The sequence below is a fragment of the Cyprinus carpio genome, chromosome A1, assembly GCF_018340385.1.
Source record: "Cyprinus carpio isolate SPL01 chromosome A1, ASM1834038v1, whole genome shotgun sequence".
NCBI lineage: Eukaryota > Metazoa > Chordata > Actinopteri > Cypriniformes > Cyprinidae > Cyprinus > Cyprinus carpio.
In genome coordinates this window covers 26,769,998-26,786,421 of record NC_056572.1, presented here as the reverse complement: position 1 = coordinate 26,786,421, position 16,424 = coordinate 26,769,998, and the positions used below count along the sequence as shown (strand labels likewise).

The window sequence follows — 16,424 nt, the reverse complement described above, 5'->3', positions numbered from 1 at the left end:
CCTTGAGGCAAAATGCATGCCTGTGTATATTAGGTTGTTGTGAAACTGGCTTATGCTCAGGGCTAGTGACGCAAAGGTTGCTAGCTTGATCACTGCAATTAGCAAGCCATGAGCTTTTAGCATTGTGCCCCTAAGCAAGGCACCTCAAGTTGCTGACTATTCCGTCATTTTCTGCGGTTTTCTTTGCATGTACTCTAGAATTAGCATTTTTGCTCTCTTGCTTTGCCCAAACATTGCCATGTCAAAAGTAGTCATGCATTCATTTATGGAAAAAAATAGTTTTTTTTTTTTTTTTTTTTTTTTTAGTTATAATATATTTGCCATCAGACATTTACAACTTGGGTAATCGGTTCAAAAATTCTGTAGTTCTATAACGAAAATAGCAAATTTCAAATCACACACTTCCAGGTGAATACTGCCATTAAGATGGATGTGAATGGTGCCTTTGTTTACAGACCCTCTTGAAGCATCTGAAGTGTATTGAGTGTTTACGTAACGGTGCATTGAAGCTAATGCACCTATAAGCGCACCTTCTGTTCAATTCTGTTGTGCTCCATCTAGCTGTTTTTTTACGACAGAAAACACTTAAGCTCTCCATTAGAAAATGTGTTAAACCTCAAGTTTACAGCTTGTAAATGCCTTTCAGTCGGAACTCCAAACACAAGTTCAAGTGCTGGACAGTTTATGTAGGACATCAGCTGATCCCTGCTCTCTCTATCTTTTTTTCTCCTAGCTAAGGAAGGCTGTTATGGACCACATATCTGACTCTTTCCTGGAGACCAACGTGCCTCTGCTGGTGCTGATAGAGGCGGCCAAGAGCGGGAATGAGAAAGAGGTTAAGGAGTATGCGCAGGTCTTCCGTGAGCACGCCAACAAGCTGGTGGAGGTGAGTAACATATAACACCCCCTCACTCAACTCCCACAACTCATTCAGCCCGAGCGGATGATTCTTATCCGGGGCACCGCAGGCCACTATCAGTCAGAGCACGAGGTGGCCTTTAGGAAGTCATCTGCCAAGCCAAGGCAATTTAATGGTGGAATATGATGCAGTGGAGCTCAATTCTGCAATGACAAATTTGTGTTTGATAACATGGATTCGGATCATAGAGAGGGAATGACACTAGGGAATGGCTTTAACATTTTTTTCCCCCGCTTTAATATCTCTCGTGACTCAATTTCAAAGATGCAGTTAATTTCCATTATCGAAGAGCAGTATGGTGACTGAGGTAAAACGGCTGAATGGGAAAGGAGACGCATATCTGAAGGTTGGTGTTCGGTGTTGATATGTCAAAAAATACAAAAGGGCATATTACTGAACTGAACTGAACTGAACTTTTCAAAAGTGTTAGAGGGTCACTTCTGAATAAAACAGATAAATCCTGATGTGTTCTCACACTTGCTTTTGCTCACTATATAGGCTTTAGCACACAGTAAGAGTGCCTTGCTATATGCAAGGGTACATACAGTACAGTATTTCATAGTTTATCATGAGTCCACTGTTCATGAAAATGTGAGATAGTCTGTTTGCTGTCGATGCCTGTGAGTGGCATCTAGATGCTTGCTTTCCTAAAGAAGAGCTTAAGGAGCAATCTTCTTTTGACTCTGAAACACTGGGTTCAGCACTCAATTTTGAGCATGGTATCAATAATGTAACCAGTCTGAGAGAGCAGCATTTCTCAGTGCTTTTAGATAGATGGGAAACGTTTCCATGATATATTTACTATTAATGTGATTAAATTGGACTTTAAAATATGCATATTATCACATGCAATTACCTTCAAATCTTTTCTGAAAGATTTTTTTATGGTGACACGTTTGTGTATTTTGTGGTAGGGTACTTCCACAGACATGGGGAGCCTAGAAGGACTTGTAGCAGCATGATTTGTCTGACCTACTGGAATGTGCTTGTTTAATGGTTGATGAATTTACTTCACAGACATTTTGTGGCAATTTTGGGAAATGTAAAATGGAAATGGAATCATTGGTAAATTAACAAAACTAATTTCAGATTGGATTACCCCATTTTGGTAGCAAAGATTGTTGTCATATTGCCCACCTTGTAAGTATTTTAATTAGGGAGCTGTTATTAAGTTATTCCATAATAAATAATATGGTATCTATACAATTCTCAAGGGTGTTTTTTTTTTTTTACTTATCTTATGCTCACCAAGTCTGCATTTATTTTATAGAAAAATGACAGTAAAAAATAATATTTTCAAAATATATTTGCAATTTAAATATGAATATGGTATATATATATATATATATATATATATATATATAAAAACATATAATATTTTTGATGCATTACTTCATTTCACAGTTGAAAACTTTTGTTCAGCTTCTGTTTTTCTTATGCTTTTCTTTAGGATTCTTTGATGAATAAAAAGTAAGTAAATAAATAAATAAATCAAATTAAATTAAATTACATTTTTAGAACAATATGAAAGTCTTTGCCATCACTTTTGATCAGTTTAATGCATCCTTGATAAAACTATTCTTAAAAAATATTAAAATAATACAATAATAATTAATAATAATAATAATAAACAACAAATCTTACAGACCCTCAAATTTTGTACGGTTGTGTGTATATAAATATATATTATTTATCCACCTCTTTCCCCTTTGAGGACGTCCCCAAAATGGGTTTTGTCAGATTTAACTACATTCCGGGGACATTTCTCTGCAAATTTGTCCCTAAAGTATAGCTAGGTTAGGATCACACACACAGAGTCGACCAGTAGAGAGTGCCGTTCCCTGACTTCATCAAATAAAATGTTCCCTCACTGTTATGATCTCAGAATAAAGAACAGCCAAGCAGCTCATGCCCGTTCCTCCGGCCGATCAATAGTCACTGTTTGCAGCGGGGTCAAGGAGCCTGATGAAATAGAGGTCACACGTTGCAGATCAACCCTGATGCAATGTCTGTACTGCTGTAAAAACTCTCCCTCTATTTTGCTCTCTTTTCTTTTGCAATCAATAGCAAGAGAACGGGGACATGAATATGAATATGGATTATATTTTATTTGTATAGCAATAATCTCAGGAAATGTAACAACGATTTCATCCTGTAAGAAATACAAGCTAGTAAATGTGAGTGTGAGAAAGGCCTTATCTCTTCAGAGAGCCTTTCTGACATTCACTTAATGGTTAATGTTAATGATTTCAGGACATTTTAAATAATACTTTCTCATATTCACTTTGTAGACTATAAATGACTGCAAGAGCGTCTGGTTCTAGCATCTTTTGTTCTACATTCCTGTAATGCACTGCACTAAGAACTGCCAATTTAAAGGTTATTAAATTATTTGCAGAATTGTAGCACAGCTGAGGTGTGGGTTATTAATGTGAACCTGTTGACACACGTTTATTGTCTAACTCTCTCTGTCACACACACACACACACACACACACACACACACACTGGCACACAAAAACACGAACGCATCATCCCACACACATATGCCAACTGTCAATGGGGAAAGCCGTGTAGTGATATAAACTTTGTTTCACGCACAGTGACTCACTGATCTGTGCATCTCTTCATCTAGAAAATCTCATATTATTTCCCTCATATTTACATGCATTTAATGCTTCTGCTGACTTTAGATCATCCTGCACTCCGGCTGCTTTTAGCAGATCATGTCTGCTTGGGCACTTCTGTGTTTTGCTAGCCACAGCAAACGTTAATAAAAATGTGTTTGGCTTTGAAGGTGAAGCATGTCATTTTGTAATGTTAGAATGCTTTTTCATACCCCGGTTTAATGTGCAGAGATAAGGATAGTTCATCCATTATGTTGTTCCAAACATATATGCCTTTCTTTCTGTGGAACACAAAAGAATATGGTTTGAAAATGAAAGTTAATGGTCTCCAGTGTTGCTTTGCACATTGAATTTCATTATATGGAAGAAAAAAAAAAACAGTTGAAACATTCTTCAAAATATATACACACACATATATATATATTATATATATATAATATATATATATATATATTATATATATATATATATATATATATATATATATATTTTTTTTTTTTTTTTTTTTTTTTTTTTTTTTGTGCAAAAGGTTTGGAACAGGCTGAGTGACGGTGAATGAATAATAAGTGTTTTTGGTTTGTTTGTTTTTTTGAGTGAACTGCCCACTTAAATAAACTATTTGTAGACCATTTGTGAGACAAAAAATTAAAACACTATAATTCTGTGGTGCTTTCAACATTGCTGTTAGTATCAGCCAAAGTTGTTAGTTTGGTGTGGATAACTGAGGAATGTTGAGTTTTTATTGGTACTTGAGATCAACATGGAACACTGTTTGTATCCTATTTTACTTCCATAATCTGATGTTTTGAAATGGAATACTTAATATTCGGGTGGGAATTGATTACATTTAATTAGCTTTACAGTGCATACTCAAATAGTTTTATCTTTTTGATTAAAAGACAAACTTAAAAAAAAAAAAAAAACTTTTACTATGCACAGTAAGACTACTGTAGGAGTGTAAAAGAAAAAAAAATGATGCAATGTTGATACTTTTACACTGTTTATTAATGTTCAAGTAGAAAAAAGGAAGATTCATAAAAGATCACAGCCTCAGTAAATTCAGCGAGGGTTTTTTTTTTTTTTTTTTTTTTTTTTTTGATAACTGTGTCATGGCTTCGTCTGGTTCACACACACAGTTTTCACACACTGACCCTTTTACTTAAAAGCAATCTAAAACAAAATCTGCAAATATAATAATGTGTGAATGTACCCTTTGATGGAAATCGAATTAAATGTCAAGCCAGCCACTCACCGGCACCCCTTCAGCTTAGTCTCAAAGCCCTAAAGGTCATAGGTCACGATCAATACTCTTATGTGACTGTGACACATTATCATTGAAAGGTTGCTATGTTATATGATATTATCACAAAACTGTCTGTATTCAGGTAGGAAGTGTCATTTAGTGGTCAACATGTGAGCGTTTGAACATCTTGGAAATTGTTTTCTCCTATCTGCCTCACCTGATACAAAGAAAGAAAGAAAAGAAAAAAGCTAATAAACAGATTTTCTTTTGGCCTTAGCCTTGAAATAGAAATATGAAAAAGAATGAGAGAAAGAAAGAGATAGCTTTCCAAGCCTCAGGCAATGCTGCCACAGCTAGCAGACCTTGTGTGTGGGTGTAGAGAAATATTTATGATGTGGGTATGGTGACCTTAATTAGCAGAGATTGCATTAGAGAATGGACTTGTGTTAATAAAACGAGGGGACTGGGGTTTTGCTCTCTCGTGTCCCGCTCCCTCCTTCTTTGTCTTACCACTGACATCACAGCATGAAGAACGAAAATCATCTCTCTTACTGCCGTGGGATGTTTAGCAGTAAAGAAATGGAAACCTAAGCAAGAAGACCTGTACGCTTGCATTAGCCTTTTGTTTCTTCTCAAATACTAACAACATAGTCTTGAAAGAAAACGTCACTATAACAATTTTAACTAAAACATCACTCTTGCCCTGTATGTTAATTTAACTCTGGTGCTATATTCAACGTATTTGTGAAGCCATATCATAGCTTAATTCGAGAATCAAACTCAAATTAAATTCATAATCAACTGAAAATCCCCCTAACACTTGAATCTCAGTCGCAGATAGCACTTATTAAAACACCTAAAACCATTAAATTGCAGTCAACGATGTCAAAAGAAGTTGTTTCTAGAATTTTTGTGATCTTACCCAATCTTTTTGAATTTGATTTGTGAATTCTGGGGGAGAGGGAGATTTTCAGCAAATAACTTAAATACAGTTTCAAAATATTGTGAATAAAGATGTATGGGCTAGTTTGGCCCTTTTTTAATGTTTTTTATAATAAATATAATTTAATATAATAATAATTTTTATAATAATCATTTTTGTAGTTTTTTTTTTGACAAACAGTAGGTTTTTAGTTCAAATATTTGTTTAATAGTATTAGTAAGTCTATTAAATTGTTAAAATAAATTTAGAATTACTGTGACTGTACATTTATCCACCTTATTTGTTTGTTTGTTTATTAATATAATTATAATATAGATATATTAATATATTTATAAAATAATTAAAATAAATATTTTAAAGCTGCTTATCATTCACACACACACAACATATTTGAATAATACCTTGCCAAGATCTCAGAATCTACTGAATAGATTGGAGAATGTTGCTATTATATGAGTACTATAGCCATTATAGGAAAGAAGCGCATCGCAGGTCTGCGATCAATGATAAAGGCCAACTTCTGAATGGCTGGCAGACAGTGGATTGTAATAAAAGTATGTTCCTCACCTGCCCCTGATCACCGGAAGGATTTATGCATCATAAAATAGCCGTACCCGCCACTGCAATCCGACTTTTACACATTCTTTAATTGATGGCCTTTCCCATAATTCCCTTGCGCTTATTAATACTCCCTTCGCTATGCCTTAACTGCGCTGATCAAAACATAGATATGCTTTTATTCACTGAAACACAGGTTATAAAGAGTCCCATTCAAGGCAAGATGAAGAATCCGTTTACAGTTTATAGAGCTAAGAAAGGCTGATTGGAAGGTGAAGGCCGGAAGGACGTCATGATCTATCACGATTCAAATAGCAAAGCAAATTTGGTCCTTCATCCTGGCTCCTGGCCGCCAACACAGCCTTCAAAATCAGCCTTGTTATGTTCTATATCCTTGAAGCTTTTCTCCAAAGTAAACTTGTTTTCTTGTTCTGCTCATCTTTCTTTTTCAGTAAACTCATCCTGACATCCTGTTCATGTTCAGCCAGTCGCTATCCTGTCCTTTTACCACTTATGAGGATAGTACGCATTTTTCTGCATCCCATGTTTTTCAGCGATTGCAGTTTTTAATGCATGTTCTGTAGACTAATACAGTTGTGTCTTCTGGGATGGTGGTAAACAAATTGGTCAGTTACCAGCGCCTTTTATATGAAGCTCTTGAGCAAGATATTAAACTGTCTAGCTGATCTGCACATGTTCTGTAAGGTGTGTTTGTTAAAAAAAAACAGTGCCTGCTAAATGATTAGGAAGTTACATCACTCGTCCCTGTGAGCTTTGAGCGTTGTGTACAGTCACGCAAGTCTCTTTGTTGTCTTCATAAAATAAAAATAAAATAAGATAAAAAAATAAAACCTGCTGAGCAGCCCCGACCTGCATCTGTATGCACTTGAATCTCCATAACCTACTTTTTCAGCTAGCTGGCTCACTAGGGATGCTATCCTAAAGAAAGAGCTTTCAGCCTGGGCTTCAAAAGGTCTCCGCTCTCAGGTCTCGGGAACAAAACTCCCCAACGTCATTCCCTGAGGATGACGCCACACACAGTTGTGCTTTTCCTCATTAGTTTGACGTCTCAACATCCCTTGTTTTATCTGTAATCTGTTTGTATTCCCTCCCATGATAACATTTTATAATTCTGTGAAGCTTTTGTTTGCATACATTTGAATATTATATTTTATGGATCACTCATTTTATGTCCCGTTTTGCCTTTTTTTTTTGTGCCAGCTTGTATTCTTAATTTTGTCTTTGCATTTGTTATTACTGTGTAAATGCTTCATTACTATTGTCTTGTTTTGATCCCCACCTCTCTGTGGAGAATTCCTTGCTTTTTATGTTCTTTCCGAAAGAAACAAAAACAAAAACTGAGCTTTAGAAGAGAATTCTTGCAGCTGTATCTGAAATGTAGTTATTTACTGGAGGTGCCAAGAGGCAGTGTTAACTAGAAACCACTGCATCGATTCAAATGTGCTATGTAATTTCTTAGAGTCATGATTGTTCAGACATTGAGTATTATAAAAAGTGCTTTGTTCCTATTAGTGCTTTAATGATTTAGATAATCCTTTGCATATTTAATTCCTATTCGTTTAATTAAAACAAATTAGCTGAAATTTGATTCATGTAAAACATAGCAGTTTTAAATCATTGCTATCTGGATGGAATAAATTTCTAGTAGTATCTCAGCATAGAAAAAAAAAAAACAAAACCCACATATTAACAGAAAAACACTAAAGATCCAGCTGCATGGAAATTCACTTTATTTAAAGTAATGCATTATGGCCATCAAGACTGAATAGGGTGAGTTAGTGAGGTTTATTGATTTATGCTTGAGTTTCTGTGTGTGAAAGTTTGGAGTATGTTTTTCTTCGGGTTGTTTGGCCTTCTTCCTTAAGGACCCCAAATAAAGTCCAGACTCCTCCTGCCTGAACTTTCTTTAATTCATCCATCTGTTCACACAGTGTCCAAATATTAAAATCAGCCTTATTTTTTTCAGAGAATTTTAGTTTCATGGGATGAAAGGCTGTTGTCTTCTGTATTGTGAGTCACCTTACCAACATAGCTCCAGGCTTTTCAGGTCACCCTAATCTGGAGCAGCTCCCCTTTCTTTATATTCAGGGCGAACAGTACCCGTATCTCTTGTAGAGTGTGACTTTAAGTGCCACTTCAGTTCATGAAGTCGCATAGACTTGAATTTAAAGCACTGACCTTCCCGATGAGATGAAGGGTGAAAGGCTGCCTTCTCTAATAATTATGCAGAATCAATATCGACCTGAATGTAACCAATATTGAACCGGCCTTCGGTCCTTCATGATTCCGAACACATTGCTGCAGGCAGTAAATATTATTCTGCATGACAGGGGGGCCATGCTGCATTAAACTGGTGTGCCGAACACGATAGATGGCTATTGGAACAAGTCTATATGTGGTGACCCAGACCTTTGGACTGGCATAATCCCTTTTCAAGCAGAGTTACTGGCCTCTGAGGAAATCTAACGCAGAGGCGCCTTTTTTTAATGACGTATTAGTGTTATATCTTTTACTTGGATGTTATAAGTTGCACAGAGTGAACACAGTTTTTTTTTTTTTTTTTTTTTTTTTAAACTGTCCGTCTTCATCTCAGGCTGCAAAGCAACAAAATGTGATTGTTTTAAAGCTTAGTGATTGTTTTCTATACCCACTGTAAGTCTAAAGGTGATTAAGACATGGACAGGCAGGAACAAATCAGCCTTGGATCATTGGATAATGTGCGGTTAGAGTTAAAAGGGGCCATTTTATAAACCACTTTTTAGCAAGTATCAGTTGGAGCCATAGTGTTATAGCAAGTCAATGTCGTATTTAAATTGCCAATACTAGGATTGATGGGGCTTATCTTATCCACAGCTGATAAATTAACAATGCATATGCTGACTTACTGATATTTTTGATGATTCTTGAGCTGGTCAGCAAAAACTACATTTGTCAAACAATGGACCATTTGAGTTCTAAATGTATCTTTCCTGGTATACTGCTCCCTATAATAAATCTTCTTAATAAGTAATCCACAGTAATGAATGTTCGAGATTTTTAGACATTTATTATAGTGGGTGGAAATGAATAAAAGTAAATGACAGCATGGTCTCGTAATACTGTGCATACTAAGAGCATTTTGTAGATAAATGACAATAAATAACATGACAAAAACTTTGTATAATTGTTTGTGCTTTCTGCAATGATTATATAAAATGTGAAAAGTAAGTTTGTGCATTTTATTTGAACTCTGAAACTGAACTATTTATGCAGAAAATTACTATATGCTATTGCCATTACAACTGTTCAAGCAATATTGCACCATATATTCCATTTGCAATGTTAAAGTAAATTATTGATGCTATATTTTGACAGCTCTGAAAAAAGAAAAAGCTTTAGAATCTTAGATTTTACAATCTTCAGATCAATAAACGTATCTGTGAGTTTTGAGTTAGGGTATATGATTACATTCATTCATTCATTCATTCATTCACAGTGTGAAGTTGACCTGATTTTGCACTTTCATGTTGGTGTGGTATATCTTCAAGACCTTAAAACTCAAGCAAAACCACATTGGATGTGGATTTGCCATTTCTATATGGTTACAGCATTTAAATATTATTTTATGTGCAGGGCATTCTAGTAGTATTAATCTAATTAATATTCATAAGATAAGGCCTCATTCTGTCATGACATCACAAGCAGTCCGTCCCAGCTAGTTTGGGTGAAGGTAAAACATTTATCACTAAAATATGCAAAGTTCCTGCTGTGAAAAAGAAAAAGAAAAAATAAAAATCTCAGTAATTCATTTTTCTGAGCAAGAAGGAAGTTGCTATAATATTTTTTTCTCTCCATATGGCAGTTTCTCTGTCTGTAGTCTCTTGCCTTAGACAGACTTTTGTGAGATCAGAGATGGCGCCAGATGCACTTGTTTTTACGGGTTAATCTCCGGTAATTGAATATCTCGGGCAATCGGACAATCTAAGCTGTCCAATTTTTTACTTTTTTACTGCTCGGGGCCAGGCTGGCCATGTTAAAAAGAAAGAAAAATAACATTAGAGGGAATCTGAATGCCGGCCTGTGGAATTAGCTTATCATATCCAATTGAAAACACTGTAAATGTCGCTTAGCTGGCCATTCCCCTGCGGGTGGTTAGCCAGGCAAGAAGAGAACAGAGGAGGACGTCTAATGCTGCAGATGTCAGTGCAAGGGAACAATGGGGAGTATTTGTTCTGTATTACAGGGTTTTCATCAGCATCCACCCACCTCTGATTAAGTGTGCAATTTCACAGTACCTTCTGATTGTCCCAGTGATGAGCGCTTGTCAGGGGTGAATGGAGACTAACAGGCAGTGTAGCATGTAAAATATATACATGCTTGAACAGTTTAATATACTTGTTGTGCAGGCTTTGTGAGAGAAGTTGTTATTTGATGGTTGTCAAATACCAGTAGTTCTCTGTAAAATGCATGTTTGCTCTTCTTGAATACACCTTGTTAGTTTAATGTGTGCCACAACTTTTCGCTTTGGTTTCCAGTGCAATTTCTGAATTTGTTGCACTGTGCTGTACTGCTTGGATGGCCTTGAATGGCCTTTGAAAGCCAAAGATGTGGAAGTTTATCCTTTGCTGGAATACAGGAATTGTGGATTCACTAGCCATACGTATACACAAAATGTGTATGAATTGATTAATTTATTTTAAAAGTATTAAAAACTAATTTTAAAATGGCATTTTAGCATTTTTTTTTTCAGGACTGCTATTAAATTCAGTAATTAATTACATACTTTATTTGTGAAATAGGCTGGAAACTGAAGGACAGTGATCCAAACCTTACATTTCATGACAGTTTATGCAAATTTAAACAGCTTTCAGGGGCACACACGTCCCTCTTTGGACATTAGCTATAATCAAAGTAAGCTTTGTTATGTGTGTCTGGCAGCCACATAAAGAACGCATGAAAGCAGTCTGTACCCTTCTACAGTAGAACCCATGTGCTCTTTAAGCCCAACAATCAGTTCTTCATTCACAATGTTTTCACATATCCATAAAGAGACTGCTTGTATCTAGAGCCCGATTCTGTGTGCCTGTGTGAGAGATATAGTGTGGGTGAAACTGGATGCTAATACGCATGGAATTTATTACTTGCAGATGGAAGATTCTCAAGTGTCTGCTGCATGATGCTCCATCTCCCATGTGCAATTGGTCTCAAATTAAAGGCTATCTCTATTTCCTCCTACAGGATCCTCTTTGCGTATTTATCTGCCTCTCTCTCTGCTCCACCTGCTACCCCCTTACATCTGTAGAGCTCCATATCCCGCATCATCTCACCACTTCACTCCAGTATTAAAAAAAGACAAGACCTCATTATTCTTTCTCTTGTTACTCTGATTAGGCTCTTTTCACTTTCTTCTGTGCTCTTCAAAAAGGCAAAGAGACACTCATTATATCATAACAAAGTTCATTTTAAAAGGAGTGATGCATCCGTTTCCGGGACACTTTCTAAACCCTACAAAAAAAATCTCACTAATGTTACTGATAGAGAAGGTTATAGATAGCTGTCTTACATTATTATTATTATTATTATTATTATTATGTAAGATTTATGTATTTATTTGGCTGATAATGTGTCTTCTTTTAAAACAATTTATTTTGTTAAAGAAATAATTAGTCACGTTGTAGCAACGGAAGTAGCAACAGATCCTTTCTTCTAACAAAAATGGCTATATTGTGTCTAATGTAACCGTGCATGCCTAGTCACAATCTGATAATCAACACAGCAGCAATCCTGTGCAGTCTTGTGCTTATTGCTTAATTGTTCTCTATAGTCTAGCGATCATGACAAATTACTTTTTGTTGATCAATAGCAGAATTCTCCTTTGAGATCATTCTTACAAACAGTATGTAGCTTGAATGAATGGGACATTGTCATAATCATGGCATTGATTATCCTGCCTTTGAAACACTTTTAAAACAATGTAAGAACTGTTTAATTAAACTGAATTAGGCAATTACACACTCTGCTTCATATAACATAAATGTTGCTGTTAGAGAGACTTCTCCAAAGTCGGGCTCGGTTGGACCGTTTTATAGATTACCATAGTGAACATTGTCTGCAAAATGCAATCACAGGTATTTCCTGCGGCTAATATTGATCGTTAGGAATCATTTCATGAGAACGAATTAATGCACTGTTCTCTACCAAACAAAAGGTTAATGGTTCGCCAAAGAGCAGCGGCCTCCATCCTTTTTATAGGAATGCTGGCATCATGCAGGTTGTAAGTAGTAGGTATGTGTGGGTATTGCATTTACAATTCACAACAAAGCAGAATATTGCTATTTCTAACACATACACACAGGTCCATTTCCTGCTGGCCGCCTTCCATAATATTTCTGACACCGCAGGATAGCAGTTATGCCACCTCATCGCCAGCTATATAATCTCATAACGCTCACAATTTGTTCTCTACTTTTCCTCACCACAGTAGCCATCCAAATATCGGACACATTAGAAAGTTGTCACCATGCCATTTGGAAAGGTTTTCAGGTATTCTCAATAGGAGGTGTTGCAAATATTTTTTCTTAGATTTGCTTTCTGTCTTACGTGCGTTGAAATCAGGAGAGCCTTTGAACAATCTTCCTGAAGAATTACAGCACGCTCTGAAAATTAGTTACAGTGTGTCTACCCCGTTGCTCTTAACTGTCTTTAGTAATTAGAGCTAATGAAATGACAATTTACCATTATTAGGGCACGCGGCTAACAGCACTTGTAAACAGGAGCTCACTGCACTTCTCAGCACACATCTGTGTCTCCAGTCGGGCACTTGGGGGAGAAATTTTGAAGCACCTACCGTATTCTCGCAGCGTATGTGATCTGATGATGAAAACAGGGCGGACTGGGTTGGAGTGGGTCCTTTTCATTTCATTAATTATTTTTTTCCAAACTTCTATCTGCTTCTGCTGAGAGAACATTACCATAAGGTCATAAGTCATTTTCTGTCTTCACTTATAAAGGTTTTTTTTTTTTTTCACTTCTAAAGTTTTAAAGAAATAATCAATTTTTTTCTTGCTTGCTTTCTTACTTTATTGCCTGCCATTCTTCCTTACTAGCTTCCTTGCTTTCCTTTCTCGCTTGCTTGTATTCTTGCTTTCTTTCTTTTGTTCTGTCTTGCTAAAATATGTGCACGCTACTGTTAACAGTGTACAAAAAAAAAAAAAAATATTCGCTGTTACTCTCATGTTTGCAAAAATATCAGAGACTCACAGAAAAATACAAACACATTCACGTACAAATACACCATCATTCCCTGCCTTCTAAAGCTTTTTTAGAAATAGGAAAAGGAAATATTCTATTTTTGTCTTTCTTTCTTGCTTGCTAAAATATGTACATGACCATATGTACCTGTGCGCGCACGTGCGTGTGTGTGTGTGTGTGTGTAAAACAAAATCTGATATCAGTGCAGAAACAGCTGTGTTTTATGTAACACACTCAAAACTTAAAATGTCATATTGTATATGCTTTCTCTTTCTTTCTTTTTTTCTTTCTTTCTTTCTTTCTTTCTTTCTTTCTTTCTTTCTTTCTTTCTTTCTTTCTTTCTTTCTTTCTTTCTTTCTTTCCATTTCATGTTCTGTAGATGTGTTTGTTGTGTTTAAAAAAAATAAAAAATAAAATAAACAATGCAGAGAACAAAACCATTTCCTGCCAGCAATGTCATCTGTCTCCAAAGCACAGAAGAGAGAAAAAAGTGAAGGCAGTCTCCCTTGAGGCAATGTTGGGTTTCTCTTGGGGAAAGCCCTAGTTTTAGCTTGTCCTACATCATCAAAGCCCGACTTCACATGTAATATTAACAGGATTTCTATCAGAAGCCACAGTGTAAAAGTATTAGAGACAACATTTACTCAACAATGCAGTGGCCATCTTTGTGTGGAGAGATAACAAGGATTGACCCACTGGGTTATAGGATTACTCGATTAAACTTCTACAAGGCTGCCAAATTCTGCTGTGTTTCTTGGACCAGATTGAAGTGATGTTGACTTTTATGCTGAGTGGAGTTCATTTTGAGATGTGCCAGTGAAGCGTTATTGTGCTCTTCTGTGCTTTTCCAAAAACAGGTCTTCTGTGTAAATGCAGACTTTAACTAATGATAAGATAAAACACTGCTGGTCGCTGAGTAAAATTGCATCTTCATGACATCAAAAAGAGACAAACATGAGCAAATATTCCAAAATTCGTCCCGATTAAGGGTTGGTGGTTTTACCAAAATCGTGTAACGTTGTAATGGCATATATCAAGATAAAGTTACACTACCCATTCAAAGATCGGGGTGAATAAGATGCATATTTATCTTCAATAAAAGAAGAATCTCATGCTCACTAAGGCAGGATTTATTTGATCAAAAATACAGTAAAAAACTGTAATGTTGTGAAATAATATTACCATTTAAAATCACTGATTTCTACTTTAATGTATTTAATATGTAAGTTATTCCTGTGATGGAAAGCTGAGGTTTAAAAGCCATTACTCCAGTCTTCATTGTCATATGATTCTTCAGAAATCATTCCAATATGCTTGAGAAACATTCTTATTATTATTCAATTAACTGTGCTGTCCTTATCTTTGTTACATTCCTATATACTATTATATATATATATATATATATATCTATATATATATATACTATATATAGATAGATAGATAGATAGATAGAGCTAGATAGATAGATACTTTTGAAGTTTTACCCAAATTTTTGAAACGGTACTTTTTGCTTGTATTTTTTTTATTTTTTTCTAAATAATCATATCTTAATTTAACTTTTTTTTTTTGTTTATGATCCAGTGAATGAGATACTTTATAAATGAAAGGGACTCATATGAATATTTACACTTTTTATTTGTAAATTGAAGGTTGCAAAACTAAAAATATTCCTATGAGTCTGGCGTCAGCACTGTGTGTTCCCCAAAACAGTAAAAATGAATATTACGAAACTGGTTTCTGATCAGATGAGCCATATATGAAGCCATAAAATATGCATTATACGCACACCTGTGATCACACATTAAACTCTATATTAATGTGGCAAGTTTTGACCTGGAAGCCATAAACAAATAAACTCCACTTGTAAGATCCTAATCATCTTGACTTGTTTTGTGACAATGTGCACTGTATTCATAAAGCATAAACTTAAATGTGCAAATTAACCACTGGTGTCAAAAGTATTCACATTCATTACTCAAGTAGAAGTATAGATACTAGGGTTTAAAAAGACTTTTGTAGAAGTTGAAGTATCAACTCAAGCTTTTTTACTCAAGTAAAAGTGTAAAAGTACTGGTTTCAAAACTACTTAAAGTATAAAAGTAAAAGTAATGTAGGAAAAAAAATGCCATTAAGAATCAAAAGCTTAGGCCACGCCACAGGGGCCTATTGTGCACTAACCCACCTTCTCAAAAAAAAACATTTTTCTAAAGGCCATAGGCCCATAATGACTATAATGTTATATTAAAATATTAATGTTGAAAAATTTGGGATGCACTAGATTACCTGTTTCAGCCGCATATATGCCCATGAAAATGAACGCACTTTAGTACAATGCAAATACATTAAAAAACTAGAAGATATGATGACTAGTTGCCTTTAATGGAATGTATTTAATGTACCATCCAAGCTTAGCTGCAGGAATCTGTGAGGGCAATGAACAAGAAAATTGGTTGTACCCAGGGCAGGCTTAGTAACAATTACCCTTGTATGGTTGTCTATTTACAATAAACATTAGTGCTGTCAAAATGAATGATTAATCCAAGTGTTTAATCAAAAAATAAAAATGAAAAATAACTCATAATTCCTAATACCTTCTTGATCGATAGGCTTCCTGTATTCGCTACATGGTTAGAGAGTTGGACTTGTAACCTGAAGGTCGCCGGTTCGAGTCTCGGGGCTGGCAGGAGTTGTAGGTGGGAGGGAGTGAATGAACAGAGCTTTCTTCCACCCTCAATACCCATGGCTGAAGTGCCCTTGAGCAAGGCACTGAACCCCCAGTTGCTCCCTGGGCGCTGGATATATAGCTGCCCACTGCTCCGGGTGTGTGTTCACGGTGTGTTCACTTCTCACTGCTGTGTGTGTGCACTTGGATGGGTTAAATGCA

At 35.8% G+C, this 16,424-nt stretch overlaps 1 protein-coding gene across 1 annotated transcript in view; it reads left to right on the top strand.

The window, feature by feature from the left end:
* ctnna2 (catenin (cadherin-associated protein), alpha 2) overlaps window positions 1-16,424 on the top strand; it is a 371,145-nt gene that overhangs the window by 302,900 nt on the left and 51,821 nt on the right. Inside the window, exon 9 of the mRNA XM_042759833.1 lies at window positions 734-886. Within this exon, the coding sequence (XP_042615767.1) occupies window positions 734-886 (153 nt within the window). The remainder of the gene's footprint in view (window positions 1-733; window positions 887-16,424) is intronic.